The 25283-nt window shown below is 54.6% G+C and overlaps 1 protein-coding gene across 2 annotated transcripts in view; it reads right to left on the reverse strand.

Annotated features, from left to right (window-relative positions):
* Positions 1–26: 26 nt before the first annotated feature.
* The window catches only part of SDCBP2 (syndecan binding protein 2), a 33128-nt gene continuing 7871 nt past the window's right edge, over positions 27–25283 (reverse strand). Inside the window, exons 3-10 of one of the 2 annotated variants that reach the window (XM_082359404.1) lie at positions 16639–16711; positions 15905–15971; positions 15176–15276; positions 11519–11677; positions 3637–3812; positions 3386–3557; positions 1291–1382; positions 27–1033 (exon numbers count right to left, since the gene is read on the reverse strand). In XM_082359404.1, the coding sequence (XP_082215530.1) occupies positions 979–1033; positions 1291–1382; positions 3386–3557; positions 3637–3812; positions 11519–11677; positions 15176–15276; positions 15905–15971; positions 16639–16711 (895 nt within the window). In that variant the 3' untranslated portion in view covers positions 27–978. Of the gene's footprint in view, positions 1034–1290; positions 1383–3385; positions 3558–3636; positions 3813–11335; positions 11678–15175; positions 15277–15904; positions 15972–16638; positions 16712–25283 lie in introns of both variants that reach the window. The other variant, XM_082359405.1, reaches the window with a different exon arrangement.

A 25283-nucleotide genomic window follows, 5' to 3' on the forward strand; every position in this document is an offset into this window, starting at 1 on the left:
ATGAAGGGGGCTCACACTTGTCCCCACCTGCATGGGAGTCATAACACGCATCCTGGAAAAAGCTGAGCGGACAGAGATCTTTCCTGAGGTTGAGGGAACCAGAGAGCTGTGTGCTGGCTCAGCTCTGCCGTGCTTCTGACTCCCCTTCAGGGGGTCACTTGGTGCACCCCAAGCCCCCCGTCAGACCCGCGGGGCCCTGTAAGTGCACGTGTTCCATCCTCTCCAGCACCCTTGAAGTGGTTCTCACACCCGTTCTGCAGATGCGGAAGCCAGCTGCAGTTGCTGAGCAGAGGGTGCGTGAAAGCCAGGGCCCCCTTCCAGAGCCCCACACCGTCCCCCTCTAGTCATCCATGCCCCAGACCGGCGGCATGTGATGGTGGCAAAGCACAGTCACTGCGCTCAGAGGCAATACGTAGCAAAGGCCTTGGTCTCATCACTGCTTAAAAGAAAACCAGCTCTGGCATGTCATGAGACAGAAGATTCTGGAATTTCAGTTACTTTTGAGGAAGTGATTTTATGTAAAATCAAATCTTTATTCAAAAGACAGTGAAGGGTTATAACTAAATACAGTTTGTGACAAAGAACAAGTAAAGGGAAAAGAAACAATTCTCACAAAAAAATGTATTTGTTCTCTCAAACCGTGGAAATGTTTTACTGGTAGAGGCAAAATTTTGAAAGGGACCCAGCTGCAACCTTAGGAAATGTTTAGTCGGCCTGCCTACGTGCCCAGCATTTAAATCGGCTCAGAGAATCACTGCCTGTGGGCCCTGCCCCTGCCTTAGCCCAGTTAAGAGGCTGAGGCTCCAAGGAGGCCAGTGTGTATAAATGACAGGCCCATGTGATCCAATGTTGCCCCACTCAGAACACGCCCACCTCGAGACAGCCCCGCCCCCAGGCAGCAGGCCTCCACAGCCTGTCCCCTGAGGACTCTCCCTTTCTTGCTGGAGGGTGAGAGGGCTGAGCTGCTCTCCCGTGGCTTCAGATGTCAGGGATGGTGTGGTCCATGGTGTGGTGGAGCAGGGTTGGGGACAACCTAGATACAGCAACAAGGACAGTCGCCAAAACTGGCAGCACCTTCTCCCCCTCCCCGCAAAGCCTGTGCATGCCTTGTGGGCCCTCACTTCCAAGTCTAAGACTTTCAAATCACCAGAAGCCACTGGCTAGCGTGAAGGGAGGCAAGGGCAGGAGAGCGGAGGGCAGGCTGGTCTGGGCTCTGCAGGAGCCTTGAGGAAGCCGGGGTGGACGGGAGGTGGGGAGGAGAGGGGGGAGGCAGGAGGGGAGCAGCCTTACTTTCTGACCATGTGCTCATAGATCACAGTGGGGATGATGGCCAGGTTGATGACGTTCCCGGCTGTGGCCAGAATCTCCATGACTTCTTTGTCCTGGAGAAGGGGTGAGTGAGCGGTCACCCCAGGGGCCAGGGGCAACTCTGAAGGCACCTCTGTGCAGAGGTCAGCATGGCCTCCACTGAAGGATGCCACTGACATTCTGACGTCAGGGGCAGGGCTGCCCCTCAGGTGAGCAAGAACGTGGGCCTCCCACCTGAGGCCCTCTCAGTAAAATGAGCGTGCCCCTCCCACCCTCAGCTCGAGGGCCTGTGTGGGCCTGACGCCTAACAGGGCCTCACAAACGTGACTTCCCCCACAGAGCCCTGGGAATCTCACCAAGCACACATGTATGCCATTTCCCAGGACCCCGTCACACTCGGGTTCTGGACCCAAAGCACAAAGAGAATAACCGTGCAGTGGGGGGACAGCAGGGGCTCCCACCCACCCCCTTCACTGGGCTCCTGTCAGCCTGAGCCGAGCCCGTGTGGTACTTCTTCCTCTTACATCTTCTTGACTAGTGAAAAGAGAGGCCCGCAGAAGCCATTCAGATCATGGGGAGAACAAGAAACAAAAGACATCTACACAAAGTGTGCCAAACAGTCCAAAGACAAACGCTATGGCCATTAGAAGAGCCTCTGGCCCTTACTCCGACACCACGACCTTTACTTTACACAGATGTCTAACCCAGGTATATGTTTTCTTAGCTGTTCCAGGATAAATGGGAGAGGATGTGCTAGGTGGGACTAGTGATGGCCAGAGTAGAAATAGACAGACCTTTGAGAAGATAAATGATCTCAAGAAGCATAGCTATCTGGGGCCATTCAGCAAAGGGACAGGTCCGGTCCTTAGAGCCTTACGCCATTGTTTGGTAGGATAACTGATAAGTTCAGAGTGAAGCCTTGAACCATCAGTGAGGACGAGAGACTCTGCAGCACATTTTAGAATGACTGCTCTCCAGAACAGTTAAGATCAAAGAACTGTCATGCTTTGAAAGGAGTGAGTTCACTAACACCCAGTAGAGCCAGCCACTCAGAATTGGTATTACTGTACTCAGCTTTTTAGCTACAATGGATTCCCTTTGGATTGTCATGCCTGATCCCCAAGGAAGGGGAGAGATGCAGCAGGAGGGATGTCAGACAGACATTAGGAAGAACTTCCTGATCACAATGCTCATGAGCCAGCAGAACAAGCCTCCAAGGAAGGTGGGGAGACTGTCAAGCACAGGGAAGATGTGTGACAGGAATGGTGATGGTGATGGCCCTTGTGAAGGGGAGGAGAACTGGCTTAAAAGACTGTGCCACCTGTGGAGTGAGATGCCACCGCCCAAGCCACCTCTACCCGGGGAGCCCTACCTGTGAGCCCCGAAGCCCTGGCTGCAGGACGGCAGGGACCCTCACTCTAAATCACAGCTGGGATTAAGAAGCACTCTCGGTCCTGGTGGCATCAAGTCGGGATAAACCACTCTCGCTTATCCAGGGACCAGAAGCGGCGTGACTCATCCTCCTCCAGGCTCGATTCCCCAAAGGCACCCACCCCCCAGTCCAGGTCACAGCACTGGGCCTAGGCCACTTGCTCCCTCTTGTATTTAAAGATAAAACTCACCAGGCAAACCCCCTCGGGAGGGCAAAAAAAAGAGGTAAGCAATGGACCTCTGAAGAGCAATTTTCTAAAGTATTCCTATTACTGAACAAGATCCAGGATACAAACAGAAGTGCCACACAGAGTAGGGAGGTGTCCATGCAGCCAGGAGCCACCTGGGCACCTACGTCCTTACACAGGTCATCACCCCCCCACCCCCACCCCCCGGCTCCCTGTCACACCTCTGGCCTCCATGCGTAAGTAACAATAGCTTATATTTACCGAGCACTTACTTTGCGCCTGCACTGTGCTCGAAGCTCTGTGTCCCTTGTCACACTGAATCCCTGTAGCAGCCTTAGGATGAGGAACTGAGGCTGGGGTCGGGGCAGCAGCCCACCCGCAGACACGAACCTGCCCACCGCCTGGCGTGTCCCAGCCCCTGATGTCCCGGGACAGAGCTGCTGCTCTGCCTAGCTTACCTTCAGCCCAATGACGTTCTGCCCGTTCACCTCGCACACGTAGTGGTTGATGAGGAGCCCATTGCGGGCCGCAGAACTCCCTTTGACCAAAGAGATGAACTTCCCCTTCTTGATGGCGAAGCTGAAGTGGCCTGTGCTGTCCTTGTGCATGGTGACGATCCGCTGGAATGTCCTGGCAGGGAGGGACCGTGAGCTGGGCCTGGGGCGTGGCTGGGGGTGGGCAGAGAGGCTCCTGGGACCCAGCTACTCACCTGTCCCGAACAACCATGACAATCTTCTCAGCTGACGCCTTCTTCACCACCCGGTGGGCTTTGCCTGTGCTCCACCCGACACAGTTGCGCCCGTCAATCTGCAGGATCTGGTCCCCGAAGTGCAGCCCCACCAGGGACGCGGGGGTGTTGGCCTGGACCAGCTGCACAAAGAGCCCCTGGGGGAGGCAGTCCCCACAGTCAGCCCTCCCGGCCCACCATGAGCCCAGGGCCCTCCTCCAAGCTGCTGTTTGCCCCCTGATCCTCCCGGAGCCTACAGGGCACTGGGGCTGCAGCTCTGCGCAGCAGACACAGGCAACCCCATTTTTCCGGCGAGGAAACACTGCAGGCCACACAGCTAGGAGGCAACGGAGTCAGGAATTCAACCCCGACTGGAGGCTGCACCCCCAACCACTGGACTACAAGGCCTCTCACACTGGCATCCGGGGCCCTCGGCTTCCGCTGTCTGCAGACAGCCGCCCAGAAGCCAGATCCCTTTGACTGGGGGGCAAGGAGGCAAGGAGCCCACGGAGGGGCAGGTAGAGGATCCCTGGCGCAACCCAGAGCCAGCCCTAGGGCCTTGTGGGAGGGGATTGAGAGGAAGAGCCAGCCCTAGGGCCTTGTGGGAGGGGATTGAGAGGAAGAGCCTGGCCTAGGGCCTTGTGGGAGGGGATTGAGAGGAAGAGCCAGCCCTAGGGCCTTGTGGGAGGGGATTGAGAGGAAGAGCCAGCCCTAGGGCCTTGTGGGAGGGGATTGAGAGGAAGAGCCAGCCCTAGGGCCTTGTGGGAGGGGATTGAGAGGAAGAGCCAGCCCTAGGGCCTTGTGGGAGGGGATTGAGAGGAAGAGCCAGCCCTAGGGCCTTGTGGGAGGGGATTGAGAGGAAGAGCCAGCCCTAGGGCCTTGTGGGAGGGGATTGAGAGGAAGAGCCAGCCCTAGGGCCTTGTGGGAGGGGATTGAGAGGAAGAGCCAGCCCTAGGGCCTTGTGGGAGGGGATTGAGAGGAAGAGCCTGGCCTAGGGCCTTGTGGGAGGGGATTGAGAGGAAGAGCCTGGCCTAGGGCCTTGTGGGAGGGGATTGAGAGGAAGAGCCTGGCCTAGGGCCTTGTGGGAGGGGATTGAGAGGAAGAGCCAGCCCTAGGGCCTTGTGGGAGGGGATTGAGAGGAAGAGCCTGCCCTAGGGCCTTGTGGGAGGGGATTGAGAGGAAGAGCCAGCCCTAGGGCCTTGTGGGAGGGGATTGAGAGGAAGAGCCAGCCCTAGGGCCTTGTGGGAGGGGATTGAGAGGAAGAGCCTGGCCTAGGGCCTTGTGGGAGGGGATTGAGAGGAAGAGCCTGGCCTAGGGCCTTGTGGGAGGGGATTGAGAGGAAGAGCCTGGCCTAGGGCCTTGTGGGAGGGGATTGAGAGGAAGAGCCAGCCCTAGGGCCTTGTGGGAGGGGATTGAGAGGAAGAGCCAGCCCTAGGGCCTTGTGGGAGGGGATTGAGAGGAAGAGCCAGCCCTAGGGCCTTGTGGGAGGGGATTGAGAGGAAGAGCCTGGCCTAGGGCCTTGTGGGAGGGGATTGAGAGGAAGAGCCAGCCCTAGGGCCTTGTGGGAGGGGATTGAGAGGAAGAGCCTGGCCTAGGGCCTTGTGGGAGGGGATTGAGAGGAAGAGCCAGCCCTAGGGCCTTGTGGGAGGGGATTGAGAGGAAGAGCCTGCCCTAGGGCCTTGTGGGAGGGGATTGAGAGGAAGAGCCAGCCCTAGGGCCTTGTGGGAGGGGATTGAGAGGAAGAGCCAGCCCTAGGGCCTTGTGGGAGGGGATTGAGAGGAAGAGCCTGGCCTAGGGCCTTGTGGGAGGGGATTGAGAGGAAGAGCCTGGCCTAGGGCCTTGTGGGAGGGGATTGAGAGGAAGAGCCTGGCCTAGGGCCTTGTGGGAGGGGATTGAGAGGAAGAGCCAGCCCTAGGGCCTTGTGGGAGGGGATTGAGAGGAAGAGCCTGGCCTAGGGCCTTGTGGGAGGGGATTGAGAGGAAGAGCCAGCCCTAGGGCCTTGTGGGAGGGGATTGAGAGGAAGAGCCTGGCCTAGGGCCTTGTGGGAGGGGATTGAGAGGAAGAGCCAGCCCTAGGGCCTTGTGGGAGGGGATTGAGAGGAAGAGCCTGGCCTAGGGCCTTGTGGGAGGGGATTGAGAGGAAGAGCCTGGCCTAGGGCCTTGTGGGAGGGGATTGAGAGGAAGAGCCAGCCCTAGGGCCTTGTGGGAGGGGATTGAGAGGAAGAGCCTGGCCTAGGGCCTTGTGGGAGGGGATTGAGAGGAAGAGCCAGCCCTAGGGCCTTGTGGGAGGGGATTGAGAGGAAGAGCCTGGCCTAGGGCCTTGTGGGAGGGGATTGAGAGGAAGAGCCTGCCCTAGGGCCTTGTGGGAGGGGATTGAGAGGAAGAGCCAGCCCTAGGGCCTTGTGGGAGGGGATTGAGAGGAAGAGCCTGGCCTAGGGCCTTGTGGGAGGGGATTGAGAGGAAGAGCCAGCCCTAGGGCCTTGTGGGAGGGGATTGAGAGGAAGAGCCAGCCCTAGGGCCTTGTGGGAGGGGATTGAGAGGAAGAGCCAGCCCTAGGGCCTTGTGGGAGGGGATTGAGAGGAAGAGCCTGCCCTAGGGCCTTGTGGGAGGGGATTGAGAGGAAGAGCCTGGCCTAGGGCCTTGTGGGAGGGGATTGAGAGGAAGAGCCTGGCCTAGGGCCTTGTGGGAGGGGATTGAGAGGAAGAGCCAGCCCTAGGGCCTTGTGGGAGGGGATTGAGAGGAAGAGCCTGGCCTAGGGCCTTGTGGGAGGGGATTGAGAGGAAGAGCCAGCCCTAGGGCCTTGTGGGAGGGGATTGAGAGGAAGAGCCAGCCCTAGGGCCTTGTGGGAGGGGATTGAGAGGAAGAGCCAGCCCTAGGGCCTTGTGGGAGGGGATTGAGAGGAAGAGCCTGGCCTAGGGCCTTGTGGGAGGGGATTGAGAGGAAGAGCCTGGCCTAGGGCCTTGTGGGAGGGGATTGAGAGGAAGAGCCAGCCCTAGGGCCTTGTGGGAGGGGATTGAGAGGAAGAGCCTGCCCTAGGGCCTTGTGGGAGGGGATTGAGAGGAAGAGCCAGCCCTAGGGCCTTGTGGGAGGGGATTGAGAGGAAGAGCCTGGCCTAGGGCCTTGTGGGAGGGGATTGAGAGGAAGAGCCAGCCCTAGGGCCTTGTGGGAGGGGATTGAGAGGAAGAGCCTGGCCTAGGGCCTTGTGGGAGGGGATTGAGAGGAAGAGCCAGCCCTAGGGCCTTGTGGGAGGGGATTGAGAGGAAGAGCCTGGCCTAGGGCCTTGTGGGAGGGGATTGAGAGGAAGAGCCAGCCCTAGGGCCTTGTGGGAGGGGATTGAGAGGAAGAGCCTGGCCTAGGGCCTTGTGGGAGGGGATTGAGAGGAAGAGCCAGCCCTAGGGCCTTGTGGGAGGGGATTGAGAGGAAGAGCCTGGCCTAGGGCCTTGTGGGAGGGGATTGAGAGGAAGAGCCTGGCCTAGGGCCTTGTGGGAGGGGATTGAGAGGAAGAGCCAGCCCTAGGGCCTTGTGGGAGGGGATTGAGAGGAAGAGCCTGGCCTAGGGCCTTGTGGGAGGGGATTGAGAGGAAGAGCCAGCCCTAGGGCCTTGTGGGAGGGGATTGAGAGGAAGAGCCAGCCCTAGGGCCTTGTGGGAGGGGATTGAGAGGAAGAGCCTGGCCTAGGGCCTTGTGGGAGGGGATTGAGAGGAAGAGCCAGCCCTAGGGCCTTGTGGGAGGGGATTGAGAGGAAGAGCCAGCCCTAGGGCCTTGTGGGAGGGGATTGAGAGGAAGAGCCTGGCCTAGGGCCTTGTGGGAGGGGATTGAGAGGAAGAGCCTGCCCTAGGGCCTTGTGGGAGGGGATTGAGAGGAAGAGCCAGCCCTAGGGCCTTGTGGGAGGGGATTGAGAGGAAGAGCCTGCCCTAGGGCCTTGTGGGAGGGGATTGAGAGGAAGAGCCTGGCCTAGGGCCTTGTGGGAGGGGATTGAGAGGAAGAGCCAGCCCTAGGGCCTTGTGGGAGGGGATTGAGAGGAAGAGCCTGGCCTAGGGCCTTGTGGGAGGGGATTGAGAGGAAGAGCCTGGCCTAGGGCCTTGTGGGAGGGGATTGAGAGGAAGAGCCAGCCCTAGGGCCTTGTGGGAGGGGATTGAGAGGAAGAGCCAGCCCTAGGGCCTTGTGGGAGGGGATTGAGAGGAAGAGCCTGGCCTAGGGTCTTGTGGGAGGGGATTGAGAGGAAGAGCCTGGCCTAGGGCCTTGTGGGAGGGGATTGAGAGGAAGAGCCAGCCCTAGGGCCTTGTGGGAGGGGATTGAGAGGAAGAGCCTGGCCTAGGGCCTTGTGGGAGGGGATTGAGAGGAAGAGCCTGGCCTAGGGCCTTGTGGGAGGGGATTGAGAGGAAGAGCCAGCCCTAGGGCCTTGTGGGAGGGGATTGAGAGGAAGAGCCAGCCCTAGGGCCTTGTGGGAGGGGATTGAGAGGAAGAGCCTGGCCTAGGGCCTTGTGGGAGGGGATTGAGAGGAAGAGCCTGGCCTAGGGCCTTGTGGGAGGGGATTGAGAGGAAGAGCCTGGCCTAGGGCCTTGTGGGAGGGGATTGAGAGGAAGAGCCAGCCCTAGGGCCTTGTGGGAGGGGATTGAGAGGAAGAGCCTGGCCTAGGGCCTTGTGGGAGGGGATTGAGAGGAAGAGCCAGCCCTAGGGCCTTGTGGGAGGGGATTGAGAGGAAGAGCCTGGCCTAGGGCCTTGTGGGAGGGGATTGAGAGGAAGAGCCAGCCCTAGGGCCTTGTGGGAGGGGATTGAGAGGAAGAGCCTGGCCTAGGGCCTTGTGGGAGGGGATTGAGAGGAAGAGCCTGGCCTAGGGCCTTGTGGGAGGGGATTGAGAGGAAGAGCCAGCCCTAGGGCCTTGTGGGAGGGGATTGAGAGGAAGAGCCTGGCCTAGGGCCTTGTGGGAGGGGATTGAGAGGAAGAGCCAGCCCTAGGGCCTTGTGGGAGGGGATTGAGAGGAAGAGCCTGGCCTAGGGCCTTGTGGGAGGGGATTGAGAGGAAGAGCCTGCCCTAGGGCCTTGTGGGAGGGGATTGAGAGGAAGAGCCAGCCCTAGGGCCTTGTGGGAGGGGATTGAGAGGAAGAGCCAGCCCTAGGGCCTTGTGGGAGGGGATTGAGAGGAAGAGCCTGGCCTAGGGCCTTGTGGGAGGGGATTGAGAGGAAGAGCCAGCCCTAGGGCCTTGTGGGAGGGGATTGAGAGGAAGAGCCAGCCCTAGGGCCTTGTGGGAGGGGATTGAGAGGAAGAGCCTGCCCTAGGGCCTTGTGGGAGGGGATTGAGAGGAAGAGCCTGGCCTAGGGCCTTGTGGGAGGGGATTGAGAGGAAGAGCCTGGCCTAGGGCCTTGTGGGAGGGGATTGAGAGGAAGAGCCAGCCCTAGGGCCTTGTGGGAGGGGATTGAGAGGAAGAGCCTGGCCTAGGGCCTTGTGGGAGGGGATTGAGAGGAAGAGCCAGCCCTAGGGCCTTGTGGGAGGGGATTGAGAGGAAGAGCCAGCCCTAGGGCCTTGTGGGAGGGGATTGAGAGGAAGAGCCAGCCCTAGGGCCTTGTGGGAGGGGATTGAGAGGAAGAGCCTGGCCTAGGGCCTTGTGGGAGGGGATTGAGAGGAAGAGCCTGGCCTAGGGCCTTGTGGGAGGGGATTGAGAGGAAGAGCCAGCCCTAGGGCCTTGTGGGAGGGGATTGAGAGGAAGAGCCTGCCCTAGGGCCTTGTGGGAGGGGATTGAGAGGAAGAGCCAGCCCTAGGGCCTTGTGGGAGGGGATTGAGAGGAAGAGCCTGGCCTAGGGCCTTGTGGGAGGGGATTGAGAGGAAGAGCCAGCCCTAGGGCCTTGTGGGAGGGGATTGAGAGGAAGAGCCTGGCCTAGGGCCTTGTGGGAGGGGATTGAGAGGAAGAGCCAGCCCTAGGGCCTTGTGGGAGGGGATTGAGAGGAAGAGCCTGGCCTAGGGCCTTGTGGGAGGGGATTGAGAGGAAGAGCCAGCCCTAGGGCCTTGTGGGAGGGGATTGAGAGGAAGAGCCTGGCCTAGGGCCTTGTGGGAGGGGATTGAGAGGAAGAGCCAGCCCTAGGGCCTTGTGGGAGGGGATTGAGAGGAAGAGCCTGGCCTAGGGCCTTGTGGGAGGGGATTGAGAGGAAGAGCCTGGCCTAGGGCCTTGTGGGAGGGGATTGAGAGGAAGAGCCAGCCCTAGGGCCTTGTGGGAGGGGATTGAGAGGAAGAGCCTGGCCTAGGGCCTTGTGGGAGGGGATTGAGAGGAAGAGCCAGCCCTAGGGCCTTGTGGGAGGGGATTGAGAGGAAGAGCCAGCCCTAGGGCCTTGTGGGAGGGGATTGAGAGGAAGAGCCTGGCCTAGGGCCTTGTGGGAGGGGATTGAGAGGAAGAGCCAGCCCTAGGGCCTTGTGGGAGGGGATTGAGAGGAAGAGCCAGCCCTAGGGCCTTGTGGGAGGGGATTGAGAGGAAGAGCCTGGCCTAGGGCCTTGTGGGAGGGGATTGAGAGGAAGAGCCTGCCCTAGGGCCTTGTGGGAGGGGATTGAGAGGAAGAGCCAGCCCTAGGGCCTTGTGGGAGGGGATTGAGAGGAAGAGCCTGCCCTAGGGCCTTGTGGGAGGGGATTGAGAGGAAGAGCCTGGCCTAGGGCCTTGTGGGAGGGGATTGAGAGGAAGAGCCAGCCCTAGGGCCTTGTGGGAGGGGATTGAGAGGAAGAGCCTGGCCTAGGGCCTTGTGGGAGGGGATTGAGAGGAAGAGCCTGGCCTAGGGCCTTGTGGGAGGGGATTGAGAGGAAGAGCCAGCCCTAGGGCCTTGTGGGAGGGGATTGAGAGGAAGAGCCAGCCCTAGGGCCTTGTGGGAGGGGATTGAGAGGAAGAGCCTGGCCTAGGGCCTTGTGGGAGGGGATTGAGAGGAAGAGCCTGGCCTAGGGCCTTGTGGGAGGGGATTGAGAGGAAGAGCCAGCCCTAGGGCCTTGTGGGAGGGGATTGAGAGGAAGAGCCTGGCCTAGGGCCTTGTGGGAGGGGATTGAGAGGAAGAGCCTGGCCTAGGGCCTTGTGGGAGGGGATTGAGAGGAAGAGCCAGCCCTAGGGCCTTGTGGGAGGGGATTGAGAGGAAGAGCCAGCCCTAGGGCCTTGTGGGAGGGGATTGAGAGGAAGAGCCTGGCCTAGGGCCTTGTGGGAGGGGATTGAGAGGAAGAGCCTGGCCTAGGGCCTTGTGGGAGGGGATTGAGAGGAAGAGCCTGGCCTAGGGCCTTGTGGGAGGGGATTGAGAGGAAGAGCCTGGCCTAGGGCCTTGTGGGAGGGGATTGAGAGGAAGAGCCAGCCCTAGGGCCTTGTGGGAGGGGATTGAGAGGAAGAGCCTGGCCTAGGGCCTTGTGGGAGGGGATTGAGAGGAAGAGCCTGGCCTAGGGCCTTGTGGGAGGGGATTGAGAGGAAGAGCCAGCCCTAGGGCCTTGTGGGAGGGGATTGAGAGGAAGAGCCAGCCCTAGGGCCTTGTGGGAGGGGATTGAGAGGAAGAGCCTGGCCTAGGGCCTTGTGGGAGGGGATTGAGAGGAAGAGCCAGCCCTAGGGCCTTGTGGGAGGGGATTGAGAGGAAGAGCCAGCCCTAGGGCCTTGTGGGAGGGGATTGAGAGGAAGAGCCTGGCCTAGGGGTCAGGTGGGCCTCGGCTCCCAGCCCGCGCAGCCCCTTCCTTACTGTGGATGGGGCTCCCCGCGCTGCCTCCTCTCCCGCTGGTGGACGAGGCGGCCAGAACCCCGGAGGCGCGCGGAGGAGGGCGGGCAGCTGGGGCTGAGGGCGGGCGGGCGCTGTCCAGCACGCGGGCTCGCCCTCCGCCCTCCGCGGGGCCCCTCCTCTCCCCCCCCCGACCCCCAGCTCCACCTCGTCGATGGCCCGCAGCCGCAGCCCCGTCTTGCCGCGCTCGTCCTTGTACAGGTGGATCTCGCGCACCCCAGGCTTGACCTCCCCAGGCAGCACGCCCATGCTGTTCCCGGACACCGGCGCCACCACCTGGTCCGGTGAGGGGCCCGAGACCGCTGCCTGCAGACATCAGGAGAGCAGGCGGTCAGCCAGCGCCTGGGGCCTCGTGCCACAAGAGTCCCCGGGGTGGGAGCAGGGATGGGGTAAGGAGAATGGAGTGGACCCTGGGCCGCAGTCCACCCCAGCCCACACACTTCCCCGCATGCGGGCGAGAGGGAACATGGCTCAATGAAACCACTAGGGGGCGTCAAAGTCCACACCCCTGAAAAACAGCCAGGAAAGTAGGGCGAGAAGAGAGGACAGGTAAATAGGAAAGGGGTCCTCGTTTTCCAAGGCAAACTGGTGTCAGGAGAAGAGTCTTTTAAAATCCACTTAAAAATAAAAGTTCCACAAAAAATAGTGAACGATGGGGGGGAAAGGGGCTCAATTTGATCTCTGCCTTTAAAAAAATTAAGGTAAAAGTACCAAAATGAGTGAGTGCTTTCCCCCCTAAGATCTGGAACAAGGACAGGATGTCCACTCTCACCACTACTATTAAATACAGTAATGGAAGAACTAGCCAGAGCAACAAGGTAAGAAAAGGAAATAAAAGGCATATAGACTGGAAAAGAAGACATAAAATGGTCTCTATTTGCAGATGAGATGATACTTCACTAGAAAATTCCAAGTAAACTCCTAGAACTCATAAGTGAGTTCAACAAGGTCGCAGGATACAAGACCAACGTATACAAAAAAATCAATTGTACTATATACTAACAATGAACATGTGGAAACTAAAATTAAAAATACAATACCACTTACAATCACTCAAAAAAAAAGAAATACTTAGGTGTAAATCTAATAAAACATATGCAGGAATTGTATGCTGGAAATTACAAAACACTGATAAAAGATATCAAAGAAGATCTAAATAAATAGAGAAACATTCTGTATTCATGGACTGGGAAAACATAGTAAAGCTGTCAACTGTCCCCAGACTGATACACAGATTTAATGCAATTCATATCACAATCTCTACAAGATGTTTTGTAGATACATGCAAGGTTAATCTAAACTTTATATGAAAAGACAAAGGAACTAGAATAGCTAAAACTATTCTGATAAAAAGAATAAAACAGGAGAAATCACTCTACCAAATTTCCAGATTTATTATATACCTATAGTAATTAAGACAGTGTGGTACTGGGGAGCGACAGACACATGGATCATGGAGCAGAAGAGAGAATCCAGAAGTAGCCTCACACAAGGAGGGGCAACTGCTTCTTAACAGAGGTGCAAGAGCAATTCACTGGAGAAAGAAGAGTCTTTTCAACAAATGGTGCGGGAGCAATTGAACATCCATAGGCAAAATATGAGCACTGACTTCACACCTTATACAAAAATTAACTCAAATTCAATCATAAATTTAAACATAAAACTATAGCAGTTTTAGAAGAAAGTAAAAGGGAAAATCTTTAGGACCTAGGGCTCAGTGAAATTTCTTAGGACACCAAAGCATAATCCACAAAAGAAAAAATTCAATAAATTGGACCTCATCAAAATTAAAAACTTTTTGCTCTGCAAGAAACCCTTTTAATATGATGAAAGGAGAAGCTACACAGTGGGAGAAAATATTTACAAATCAAATATCTGACAAAGGACTCTAGAATAAAGTCTCAAAATTTGACTTAAAAAAACAATCCATTTAGAAAATGAGCAAAAGATATGAAGAAACATTTTACCGAAAAGAATATACAGCTGGTAAATGAGCACATGAAAAGATGTTCAGCATCACTAGCATTAGGGAAATGCAAATCAAGACAATGATAAGGCATTGCTACACACCTACCATAATGATTAAAATTTAAAATAGTGATAATACCAAATGCTGGCAAGGATGTGAAGAAACTGAAAACACTCATGCATTGCTGGCAGGAAAATAAAATAGTACAGCCATTCTGGAAATAGTTTGGCAGTTTCTTTTTAAAAAAATTAACCATACATTTATAACATTACCTAGGAATTGCACTCCTGGGGGTTTATCCCAGAGAAACAAAAACTTATATCCGTACAAAAATCTGTACACAAACATCCATAATAGTTTAGTTTATAATAGACAAAAACTGGAAACAACGAAAATGTCCCTCAAGAGGTTAAACAAACTGGGGGTACAGACACACCGTGGAACACAACCCAGCGATAAAAAGGAATGAACTGTTGATACAGGCAGCCTCGAAGGGTCTCCAGGGCATGATGCTGAGTGGAAAGAGTCCATCTGAAAAAGTCACACACCGAGTGATTCCACTTACATAACCTTCTGAAATGGCAAAATTATAGGGACAAAAACACGCTAGTGGTTGCCAAGGGGTTGGGGATGGTGAGGGGGAGGCTGGGAACGATTATGAAGGGGCAACACTAGAGACACCTTTGTGGTGATGACATAGTTCTCTATCTTGATTGTGCTGGTGGTTGCAGGTGATAAAATGACATTGAACCACAGACACACATTGTACCAATGTAAAATGCCTGGTTTTGACGTTATAGTGTAGTTACATAAAATGGAACCACTGGGAAAACCGAGTAAAGAGTACAAAGGACTTCTCTATCTTCGCGAATTCCTATGAATTTATGATTACTTAAAAATAGAAAGTTAAAATGAAATAAAAATAATTTAAAAATTTTAATTATAAAAATGCATTATCTGTCATTTTTTATCAAAATTTAGGTTGTCCTAATTATTGGACCAAAGAGGGATTAAATCGATGGATTAAAATTGGACTATCTACAACATGACCTACTTTGCTTCATGTGTGTACTTCCCTACATGACTGTCAGGAGGGTCATTTTGGAGAAACACCCCAGGGTGTCACCAGTTTTTCTCAGGGTCCCACATGTCCTCATCCTTCCTGATTTTTCCTATGAAGTCCTCATTTGTCAGTGTGGCAGTTCTCATCCTCATTTCCATCAATTTCATGAAATCCTGCAGCCTTAGCAAGATTTGCATTTGCACTCTGCAATCGATTTGCACTGGACCAGGGAGGGGCTGGCAGACAAGGACAACTGACAGGTGGCCCGCAGGGAGGCTGGAGCTGATTGGGAGAGGGTTTGGGACTGATTCTATAAGTGAATACATTTTCAGGAGTGAATATTTCTATGTTATGATTTCCTTTGCTCCCTGAAGCCATGGGGAGCAGGAATCAAGCATTATTGTTTAATTTGGGGAGTGGGGCTGGATGACAAGCTCCTCCCCACTGGGCTCTGCCTAACCATGCAGCTGCTGTCAAGTCACAGGCAGCCCTTCATTAGCAGCGCCCAGGCTCAGGCTGGGTTTCATGTCCTCCCTTCTCATCCAGCAGGCTCAGGCCAGCAGGTCAGAGGTCAAAGGGCAGGCAGTGGCCCTTCAGCCCCAAGGCCCGCGGGAAACCACGAAACCCCACAGCACTTTTAATGAAGGCTGAAAATACAAAGTGCCATCAAAAAACAGAGCCGCAGCAACGCTGGGGAAAGAGGAGATTCAAGTCTGTTTAAATGGTAAGACCAAGAAGGAGGGCCCACATCAGGCAAAAGACAAATACCTACACTGGCACCTTCTGGAATCTGAGGCAGGTTCTCCTGGACTTCGTGGCTGGAGAACGAAAGACCCATGTAACTTTCCAATTCCGCCAAGTTTGGGTACAAAACTGATGGGAAGGGAAGGAAGGAAGAAGAAAGGTGTTACTCCGGGCCTGAGATTAGCCGCACCTGCCTGGCTCCCAGGTGGTCAGTCATTTTTATTAAGAAACAGGGCCTGGGGTGCTGCTTACTCCCAAGAATGCAGTATATCCCAGAGATGGCTCCGCACTGCCAGGAACGCTCGCCGGCACTGTGGGTCCTCCCCTCAGACGGTCTGCTTTCTCCAGGAGCAGCCCGGGACACTGAGTACCTCATGTATCACTTTGGTGTTCAAGTTAACTGACTTTATTTGGCACCGGCCAGACCCGAGGGCAGCTCTGGGGAACTGCGTGGTGAGGAGAAGAGCTGGGCCTGAGTTCAAGTTCGCTACCACAGGGCCTGAATCAAGAGGGCCACGAGCAGCTCCAGGGCCACCACACGCATCCCGGTCTCCACATGCAACCTTCCTTGGTGGCCCCAAGTCAGGGCGGTCAGTGCCCTCACACAGCTGCAGCTTTCTCAGTGTCCCCCTCAAAGGGTTCTAGGGAGGGTCAACCTGCATAGTGCCCACAGCTCAGCGGCAGGAAGGAGGCAGGCTCTTGGAAATGTCCAGCAGAGGTCACTCTCAGCCAGGAGAACCCCAGCCCACTCACTCACCTGAAGGCTGGGAGTCTGCTCCCTGCCCCGGCAGGGCGGGCATCCTGGGTACGGCTCTGGCCTCGGCCTGGGGACGGATGGGGAGTGCCGGTCAGCTGTGGCCATGAGCCCCAGAGCCCTTGAGGCCTGGGGCTCCCTGAGGCTGGGGGTCAGGGCATTAGGTATGCTGGCGGCCTGAGGGGGGGTGTCCATGACCCTTGGAGTAAATGTGGCCTCTGCAGATGTCCACGCTTCTGGAGGGAGGTTCTCCCAGGGGCCCGCGACCCACCAAATGTCACAACTCGTTTACTACCTGAGGCAGCCAAGGCAAATTTTCAGTCAAAAAGCCCCCAATTCTCAAAACCCACTAGGACCTCATGTGGGATGGAAGGAGAAAAGGGCTTCTGGGGGCTGAGTAGGCCAAACGCCACGGCCACAGGATTTACTCTGGAAGCTCGTCCTAGAGCATGGGTTCTACACGAACCCGGATGGAGGAAGCACTGGGATAGAGCAGGCACCAGACGGGCCGGTCTGCAGCTGCTTGGTCTTCTCCACCTGCTGTAATTCCATTGCCTGGGCCTCGGGACACCTGCTCTGGCCAGCAGGCCCTGCAGTGGGGACCTGCATGCCCTGGGGCCGGTCAGGGACTCCCAGGGGTCCCCGACACTTGACCCAAGACGAGCCTCCCTTAGCTACCCTGGCGTAATCCAGAAGGCCCCGTCAGGGGACCCCAGGCTGATGGCCTGGCAGTTTACCTGCATGGCTTGGTCCACCTTCAGGTCCTCCAGAGACGGGTACAGGGCGGACATGGCTGCTCTTTGGAACACGCTGCAGGGCACAGAGGGTGGGGAGGGCTGAGGGCTGAGAGGAGGCACGGACGTGTGCCACTCAGCACTCTCAGGACGAGAAAGATGTCACAAAGGTATTACTGTCCCCATTTTAGAGATGGGGGAGCTGGGATTTGACCCAAAGTCTGTTTGGTTCCCAAGCCCGTGCTCTCAACCCCGCAAAAATCCCATCCCACCATGTTCAGCTGACTCTGGGCTTTAGAACCTGAGACCCGGGGTCACCTAGCACATGCTGACCAGGCAAAGCAGGATTGGGGGCCACGTCCCTCCCTGTCCTGTTTCAAAGGTCAGACAGGCTTATGAGGTCTGATCACTCAAGACCTAAATCCAGTCCAGCTGGTGGGTAGTGAGCACCTGCTGTATACCCGGCCACCGTCAGGGGTTTGCTCAGCATCATCCCGCAACTACGCGGGGTTCAGTCCAGTGTCAAGTGGGCGGGGACTTGATATTACAACAGAAAGGCAGCAGGCACTTTAGAAGTCCTCCCCAGCCCCCCACACGCCTCTCCATCTCTGGGGATTTGAGTTCCTACTGCATACCAGCCATTTCCGGTCTCGCTGGCGACTCTTGATCTTGACCACAATGAAGTAAGACCAAAGGAAGCTCTTAAAAACATGCACACAAACTGTAGCAGAATTTATACACTCAGCAGAGTATTGCTCCAGAGGGAGAAGGAAATGGGGGGAAGCACGATAAACATTTACTGAACGCCTTCTACCTGTCCAGAGGAGAACCACTAGGACCTCGGAGCAAGGTACCAAAAGAAATTCAAAGAAATTACCTCACAGAAATGCTTTACTTCCTTCCTAGTTGAAATGTGAGGAAGGAGCAGTTTGTCTTTCTGGATTCTTTTCCGTTTACCCACTAACACATTGTCTCTGTCACATCTCCGGGCCTTTGTTGGGCCGGCCGTCACTAGCTGGATGTCTCTGCCCCGCCCTCCCACCCTGGCTCCTCAGGCAATGAGGTCACTGCTGCTCCCAACGACCCTGCCCTCAGAGGAGACTCTCGGCCAGCCTCCGGCCCTGGACTCTTCAATCGTCCTTAGTCTGTCTTCCCACCTGAACTGCAGTTCCTTGGGGTCAAGGGGTGTCCTATTCACCCCACTGGGCCCACATTCTCTGGACCAGGTCCAGATCCTCTGGGCATCTCCCCTGAGTGACCCACAGGGGCTGAGGTCATCTTCATCCATCACTGTTCCTCATCCTTCCTCTGTACCTGCTGCCTTGACCCTTGTATCAACCTTAACACTCCCCAACGACCTCTCCCATCCCTCCTAATCTGCCATCAAATCCCATCTCTCCCACATGCCATCCCTAATCCCCATGCTGTCTGCAGACCTCCACCATCTCCCCGCCCTTCTGCAGGTACCACAACATCTCCAATGAGTCCTAGCTCCTCTATTGTTGTTCCCCAGCCAACAGGCCCGTTCTGCATGAGCCTGGAATGTCATGCCCTGCTGAAAGCCCCCAGTGGCTCCGCACTCTCAGAATCGAGCCCACATTCCCTTTACGATTCCTCCAAAGATTGGAACTGGTGGCTCAAAGGCCAGATGCAAACACTGTAAAGCAATTACACTCCAATAAAGATGTTAAAAAACAAATCTGTTGCCAAGTGCTTTATACGTTCAAACTAGCCCACTAAATGCAGAACTCAAGATGCTGCTTTTTTTTTAAAATTAATTAATTAATTTTATTTTTGGCTGTGTCGGGTCTTTGTTGCTGCACACAGGGTTTCTCTAGTTGCGGCGAGTGGGGGCTACTTTTCGTTGTGGCGCGCAGGCTTCTCATTGCGGTGGCTTCTCTTGCTGCGGAGCACAGGCTCTAGGCACGAGGGCTCAGCAGTTGTGGCTCAGGGGCTCTAGAGTGCAGACTCAGTAGTTGTGGTGCATGGGCTTAGTTGCTCCGAGGCCTGTGGGATCTTCCTGGACTAGGGCTCGAATCCGTGTCCCCTGCGTTGGCAGGCAGATTCCCAACCACTGCTCCACCAGGGAAGTCCAAGACGCTGCTTTTAATAATCTAACTTCACATTGCTCCTGAAAAACAGGACACTCTGGCAACCCTGGACCGCTGCTGAGTGGCTACAGCTGAGTCGCAGCTGACTCCCAGGCGCCCCAGACCCCACCAGCCTCTGCTGTCTCTTACATCAAGACCGCTTTACTCACTGGCACTGAGACCCTATAGACATTTGCTTGCACCCCACTGCCTAATTCTCCTGCTTTATTTCTTTCCACACGTCCTTCTCCCAACCCCCACCCTCAGCTTCAGCCATAATGAGCTGCTTTCAGATCCTTGAATTAATCGAATTTTCTCATGTCCCCAGGCCTTTGCATGTATTATTATTCCCTCTATTTGGAATAACTTTCTACCCCCTCCACTCCCTACCTAGCTAACTCCCAATTATTTTCAAGTCCCAGACCAGAGGGCTCTTCTTTTAGGAAGCTTGTCTTGATTTGTGCTCCCCCCGCCCCCAAACCCCCCTCCTCACCCAACTCATGTTCTTACTCTGTTGATCATTCACTGCTCCTGTAGTTGCTTCTTTGTCTACCTATTGGGAGTTCCAGAGGGCAGGAACTGGACCTTCTAATTTGCTATGGAACTCCTAGCCCCTAGCATGGACACCAACGCAATAATATTTCCAGAAGCAATGCATTCTGCCCGGGCTTCCACTTTTCTCCTTGTAAAGTAAAGCTCTGATGTCCTATGGACATGCACCTTCCTAGGATGGAAACAAGGATGAGAGGTCCCAAACAGGTTTTGTTCGCCTCTCACAGGCTTGTTTTTTGTTTTCATTTGAATTAGTGCCAACATTTTAAAATCTGGAAAAATAAAATTCTTCACTTCTAACTTGTACAGAAAAGAAAAATCACACTATTTGGCAATGCAAGAGCAGAAATCATACACGGCAACAGTCAGCCAGGCCTGAGTCGCAGCCTGCCATAAGATGGGGCTGCACGCGCCTCCTTGTTTCCTGAAGCGCCCATCCAGCTGACTTAACGCTGCCTGTTTGGCTCCTGCAGGCAGGCAGCTCCAGATCTTTGCCTTAGCCTTTGGGGCAGGAATGATCATCTCAAGAGGACAGGGATTGTCCTAGGGGGAGAGAGAGACTGTCCCTGACCTCCTTTAAATCAGCTGGGGGAAGAGACCACTTTGTCTGTGGTCTTCCCCACTGTGCACACACTCTGGGAGACTTTTATCTCAGGACAGTCCTCAGGAGGTACCAGCTGCCAAAAACATGCCCTGCTACCAGGATCACACATGAACGACAGGTGTGAAGATAAGAGGCACCCCTGCCCTGCTTTTTCAAACACTGAAGCAGCAGAGCCAGTTATATTTTTAGCAGCTGCCCTCTGGGAGAGCAGAATCAGAGATCTACTTCCTGGAAATCACTCCCAGGCTAAGACCACACAACCCTTCCTCTGTGTCTGGGACCCTTTCACCATTGCCACCTACTCTGGGTCTCAACTAAGGTTTGGGCTCTGGGTGGAATCAAGAGGCAGGTATTCCCCTGCCATGTAGCGGTTCATGATATACAGTGGGGAATGGCTCCCTGCCAGCAAATATGCGTGTCTCATTCAGTCATCCATCTACTCTTTCACAACATTTGAGTGTCCACTGTGTGCTAGCAACACTGGACCTGTTTCAGTCATGCTGATCCCTCTGCTTGGCACACCACCCTTCTCTGCATGGTGCTCTTCCAAGGCTCAGCTCAAATGTTTCTTCTCTGGTTGGCTTTTTCAGACCATGGGACCCCCTGTTAGTTGGCCAGGTCTTCATGTGTTCCCAAACTGACTTGTACTGTCCCTATTGTCAAGTTATTTATCATATTATATGATTATTATCTGGGTATTTCCTCATACTGGGCCCCAACTCAGAAGGGTGGGGACTGTGTCCTGTTCACCACCCTATGCCTCCCCACCAAAACAGCACCCAGCACGTGGATGCCGGCAAAAATTGCTATTCGACTGAATAAATCAGTGGTTTTCCAAGGAACGGATTGGAAATTTGTGGGGGCATTTTTGGGTGTCACACGACTGAGGGGACACTACTAGCATTTAGGAAGCAGGGAGTAGAGGCCCGGACCTCCTGTAATGCACAGAACAGCTTACCACAACAAAGCTGTCCTGCACAACTTTCCAATACCCTGCCAAACCTTCATGGAGGCAAAAAACCTGTTTATAACCTGTTTTATATACAAATACAATGAAACTTTCCCTGGTTTTAATATATAATATATTATCCAGAAATGTATACACCAGCTTAACCGAGGAAGTTATTCTTTGTTTTGTTCACCATTGTGGAAAATCACTGTCAATCCTTCTGAGCACAGGTGAGTCACCAGAACGCACCCATGTGTGTCTGCGTTTGTAGCTGTCACAGTGACGCCACGCCTGTATACAAATACATTTAACCTTTGACTCAAGACGCCAAATATAAGGACTTCCCTGGTGGTCCAGTGGTAAAGAATCCGCCTTCTAATGCAGGGGAGGAGGCTTCCATCCCTGGTCGGGGAACTAATACCCCACGCAGCCAAAAAAAAAAAAAAAAAGATGCCGCAGGTAAACTTTGGCAAAATTTAGTTGAATACTATCTATTAAATCCAAACTTTCTCATTTTAAGTTAGGTACAGACGTGACCGGGTGTCACCCAGTCTGAACTTTTACATAGTGAAGGGCATATTCGTTTATTATAAATTACTTTCATTGCTCATTGCTCTCATTTCTCCTTTATAGTACAGAGAGGGCATCACGTTGATTTTTTTTTAACCTTGTTGGGGGGGGACACTGAACCACCACTCAAGACGAACCCGCCCCCTCCCTCAGCCTCAATTTCCCGCTTTTTGAACGCAGCCAGGCACAAAACTCCGAGCACTCGGGCACCGGAGAAAGCCCCAACGGTTCCTAGGGCCTGTTCTTCACCCCAGGCCTCAGTTTCCCAATCTGTCCAACGATCTTGGATCAAAGCTCTCCAAACGACTCCCCACCCTGACGCTCCGGTAGCTCCAAACTCTGCGGGAGGCCGCCCCTGGTTGCTATGGGTTACGGCGCCTGCGCAGAAATCCCGCCAAGCCGCTGGAACGCGCAGCGGCCGCTAGGGCGCATGCGTGTCACCCACCCAGGGCTGCGCATGGTTACGGGCGCTTCGCAGGGTATCCCGCGATTGCGGGTGGCAAACGGCGGTCTCCTTGCCCCGCGGGTTGCTGGCCGGCTAAACTCACCCGGCCTCTTGCTTTTTCCAGCCGCTCGTGGCTGGCGCCCACACGCACACACACACACAAAATCAGGTAAAGCAGCAGAGTAAGGGATGGGAAGTCTCAGTCAGGGTCCGCGTCCGCTCTTTACGCGCCTGGAGTCTACGCGGATCAAATCGCGCTTTAAAGGGGCGAGTGTCCCTTCGCCTCCCCACGCCCCCGACCCCCGGTCCATTAACGGCCTCCCGAAGGGGCGAGGGTGCGGTTGAGCCGCCCCCTGCTCGCTGATAAGATTCCGTCCTAAGGCAGCTGTGGGAGGGAGGAGGGCAAAGTTGACACGCCTGCGCTCCGGGCTGCCTGTTGCTCATAATGAAGAGGAAGCTCCCTCGTTCCCTACGATTTCGGAAGCTCCTTGGATCCCCGAGTATGCCCTACCGTTGTGACGTCACCGTCCTTCCCACCGTGCCAGGTTTCTTGCCTGGCCCTGCCTTCCTGTCCTAGTGCTGAACTGCACGTGCCCCGCCCCACTCCACGAAGATTTATTCTGGAATCCCACCCAAGAATGACTGAGTGCCTGGCCCCCAGGGTAGAGGTCTTGGGCTCGGCCAGGCAGATCACTTTCCACAGCAACATTGGACCCACTGCACATTTTTAGAGATTCGGGCAGTTGGGTTTGCGGGGTGCAGGATAAAAGTCTAGGGCAACGGGGAAGGCCTGGAGGAAGGTAGGAGACGCCGAGTGGACCCTGAAGGATGGAGGTTCAGCAGGGTGAGAGTGGAGTATTACTCCAGGGATAGGGAGGCCCAGGCCCAGGAGTCCAGCCGCCTCCCAGATCTTTACTACCTCCTGCAGTTTATTCAGATTGAATTCATTTTACCCCAGCTTTGCTGCCCCTCTACAGTGACACCACCAAATGCACCTCATGGTCTGAGCCAGAAATCTGGGAGTTATCCTTAGCTCCTGCTCTCCAGCCATACCCAGCTCTTGCCCTCAGGAGAAAATATGGGACTTCAACTTGATATTCCAATCTCTATGACGTGACCCCTGGTACCTTCTCCACTGACTCGTGGTGACCTCCTCACTCTTGCACACTCACCCTGCATTTCATTTATTCTAGACTGCTTGCTGATCCTAAAACTCACCCTGCTAGTTCATGCCTCTGTGCTTTTACAGGTGCTGTCCCCTCTGTCTTGAATGCCATTGACACCTCCCCCCAGCCACCACCACCTTGTTCATCTGGTGAACTCCTCTTCTTTTCCCCCCAAATCCCCAAAACCAAACAGAGTTAGGCAAGCCTCCCTTCTCTAGACCACAGAATCTCATATTCGCCTATTCATCATTCAGTCCACTACTGTTTATTAAGAACCCACTGTGAGCAAGGTCTTCTGCATTTCCTGGGTTGGATTTCCACTGAGCTGTATTTGCCTGTCGCCCTCTTTGGTCAGGAATGTGGCTCATTTCTGAAGCCCCAGTGCTGTGCCCACTGCCTGCTACACAGCAGGCATCCAGTTACTGTTTCTTAAAGAAGTAGAAAAGCAGACCCAAGGGGAAGAGAAAGCCCCAAAAAGTCCTTTGAAGAAAAACCCTGGGCCTAGAAGGGGAGTAAAAACAGTGCCCTGATGAGGTGGATTGAAAGGCTGGCTCCTGCAGTCTGACAATGGAAGAGTTTGCTCAGTTCGGTGCTGATGACTTCCTGAAATTAACTAGCTCCTCTGAAAAGAAAGGAACCGATCTAACCTACCTCACCCAGAGAAATTTTCCTCTCCCACTGCATTTTCCAGGATTTCCATCCCTGAGCTTCTGTACTTTGTAATATTCTGAGCAATAACAACTCCCACAACAAAGCAGCAATCAGGTCCTCAGAGACCAGCAGGGCTGAAAAGGGGTCGCCGGCCCCCATCTTTGGACTTTGGAACGAGAACACTCCTTTGGAACACTTTGTTCCAAAGAGCTGAAACTACGGGACGCCCACTTGTTCCTGTGGACAACTCATCCATCCTTCAGAAGACAGTGTGCGGGAGGGAAGCGTGGGTTAGAGTGTCAGAGGAACAGCTCCTGGAAGGCCAAATTAGCCCAGGGATGTGGTGAGTTGGAAAGGAAGAGGCTGTTGCTAAGCCACCAGCATATACTCCTCTCCTTCTCTCAGGCTGTACTACCTGCTGGAGAAAAGCTGTGGACTTCTTCAAGGAGTGTGGACACTCCTGAACCCAGGCCCAGGAGAGGCAGAGCGGGAGCCAAAGACCTTGGAGGCAGGCAGGATGGATTCAGACTGCTGCCTCTGACTTGGGAGAGCAAGCATGGACAAGTCCCTTTGGCATGGCATTTATTCCTTTGTAATATGGGTAACAATACTTGCATCACAGAGTTACCGTGGAGATTAATTAAAAGATTCTTAAATAAAAGAGATATGTACAGAAAGCACTAGTACATAAAGGGCGTGTAATAATCGTTAGCTATTGTTCATTCGGTACATTTACTGGGCACCTAAGTCCCAGTACTGTTCTAAGTACAAGTAATAAGGCAGGGAACAAAAGAAAAATCTGTCCTTGAGTGTCACTTTCTAGCTGGATTAAATAAGTGCTTATGCCATGTTAGGTGGTGGGAAGTGATGGGGAGAAAGATAAAGCAGAGTGGAGGGTAGAGCCTGGAGGTCCGGAAGAGCCTCACTGCCAGGGGGTGGGTGGGGGGGTGACAGGTGGCTTTTGAGCAAAAGCCTAAGTGGGGAAGGAAAAGCATTGAGGCTGAGGGCAAGCCACTGCCCTCTGTTTAGGGAACATCTGACCAGTGAGACTGAAGTCAGTTGTTCATAGGGGAAGTAGTAGGAGACGAGATTGGAGAGGTAGCGAGAGGGACTAGATCCTGTAGGGCCTGTGGGTCATGCTGAGGGCTTGGCATTTACTCTGATGAGATGGGAGCCCCTGGAGAATTTTGAGCAGCAGAGTGACATGGTCTGACTTTCATTTGGAGGAGAGATTAGGGGGCACGGGTGGACAGCGAGCCCAGGCGAGAAGTGATGGTGGTGCAGTTGTTAGTAGTTGGGGCCACCGTATGTACAGCAGCCAGTGCAGTACTGGCCCAGCACACAGCAGCCCCATCTTAAGCACCATTTTCTGAGGCTGGCTGTGTGGAGGGCATGTTCCAGCCCCTTATATCCCTCATTCAGTTCCGCTGACTGCATGGGAGTCCCCACAGGAGGAAACGAGTGTTCAGATCAGGCCACTGGCCCAGTTCCCCCAGCAGGTTCTCCTTGCCGTGGTAGGGAGCTCGTTAATGGAAACAGCTTCAGGCAGAGAAGTAAGTGACAGAAACTGAGGCCTGCACTCAGTTCCTTGTGGGAGTTGCCCTTTGGCTTTCCAGGGGCC

This window comes from Balaenoptera borealis (assembly GCF_965194805.1).
Source record: "Balaenoptera borealis genome assembly, chromosome: 16".
NCBI classification, from domain to species: Eukaryota; Metazoa; Chordata; class Mammalia; order Artiodactyla; family Balaenopteridae; genus Balaenoptera; species Balaenoptera borealis.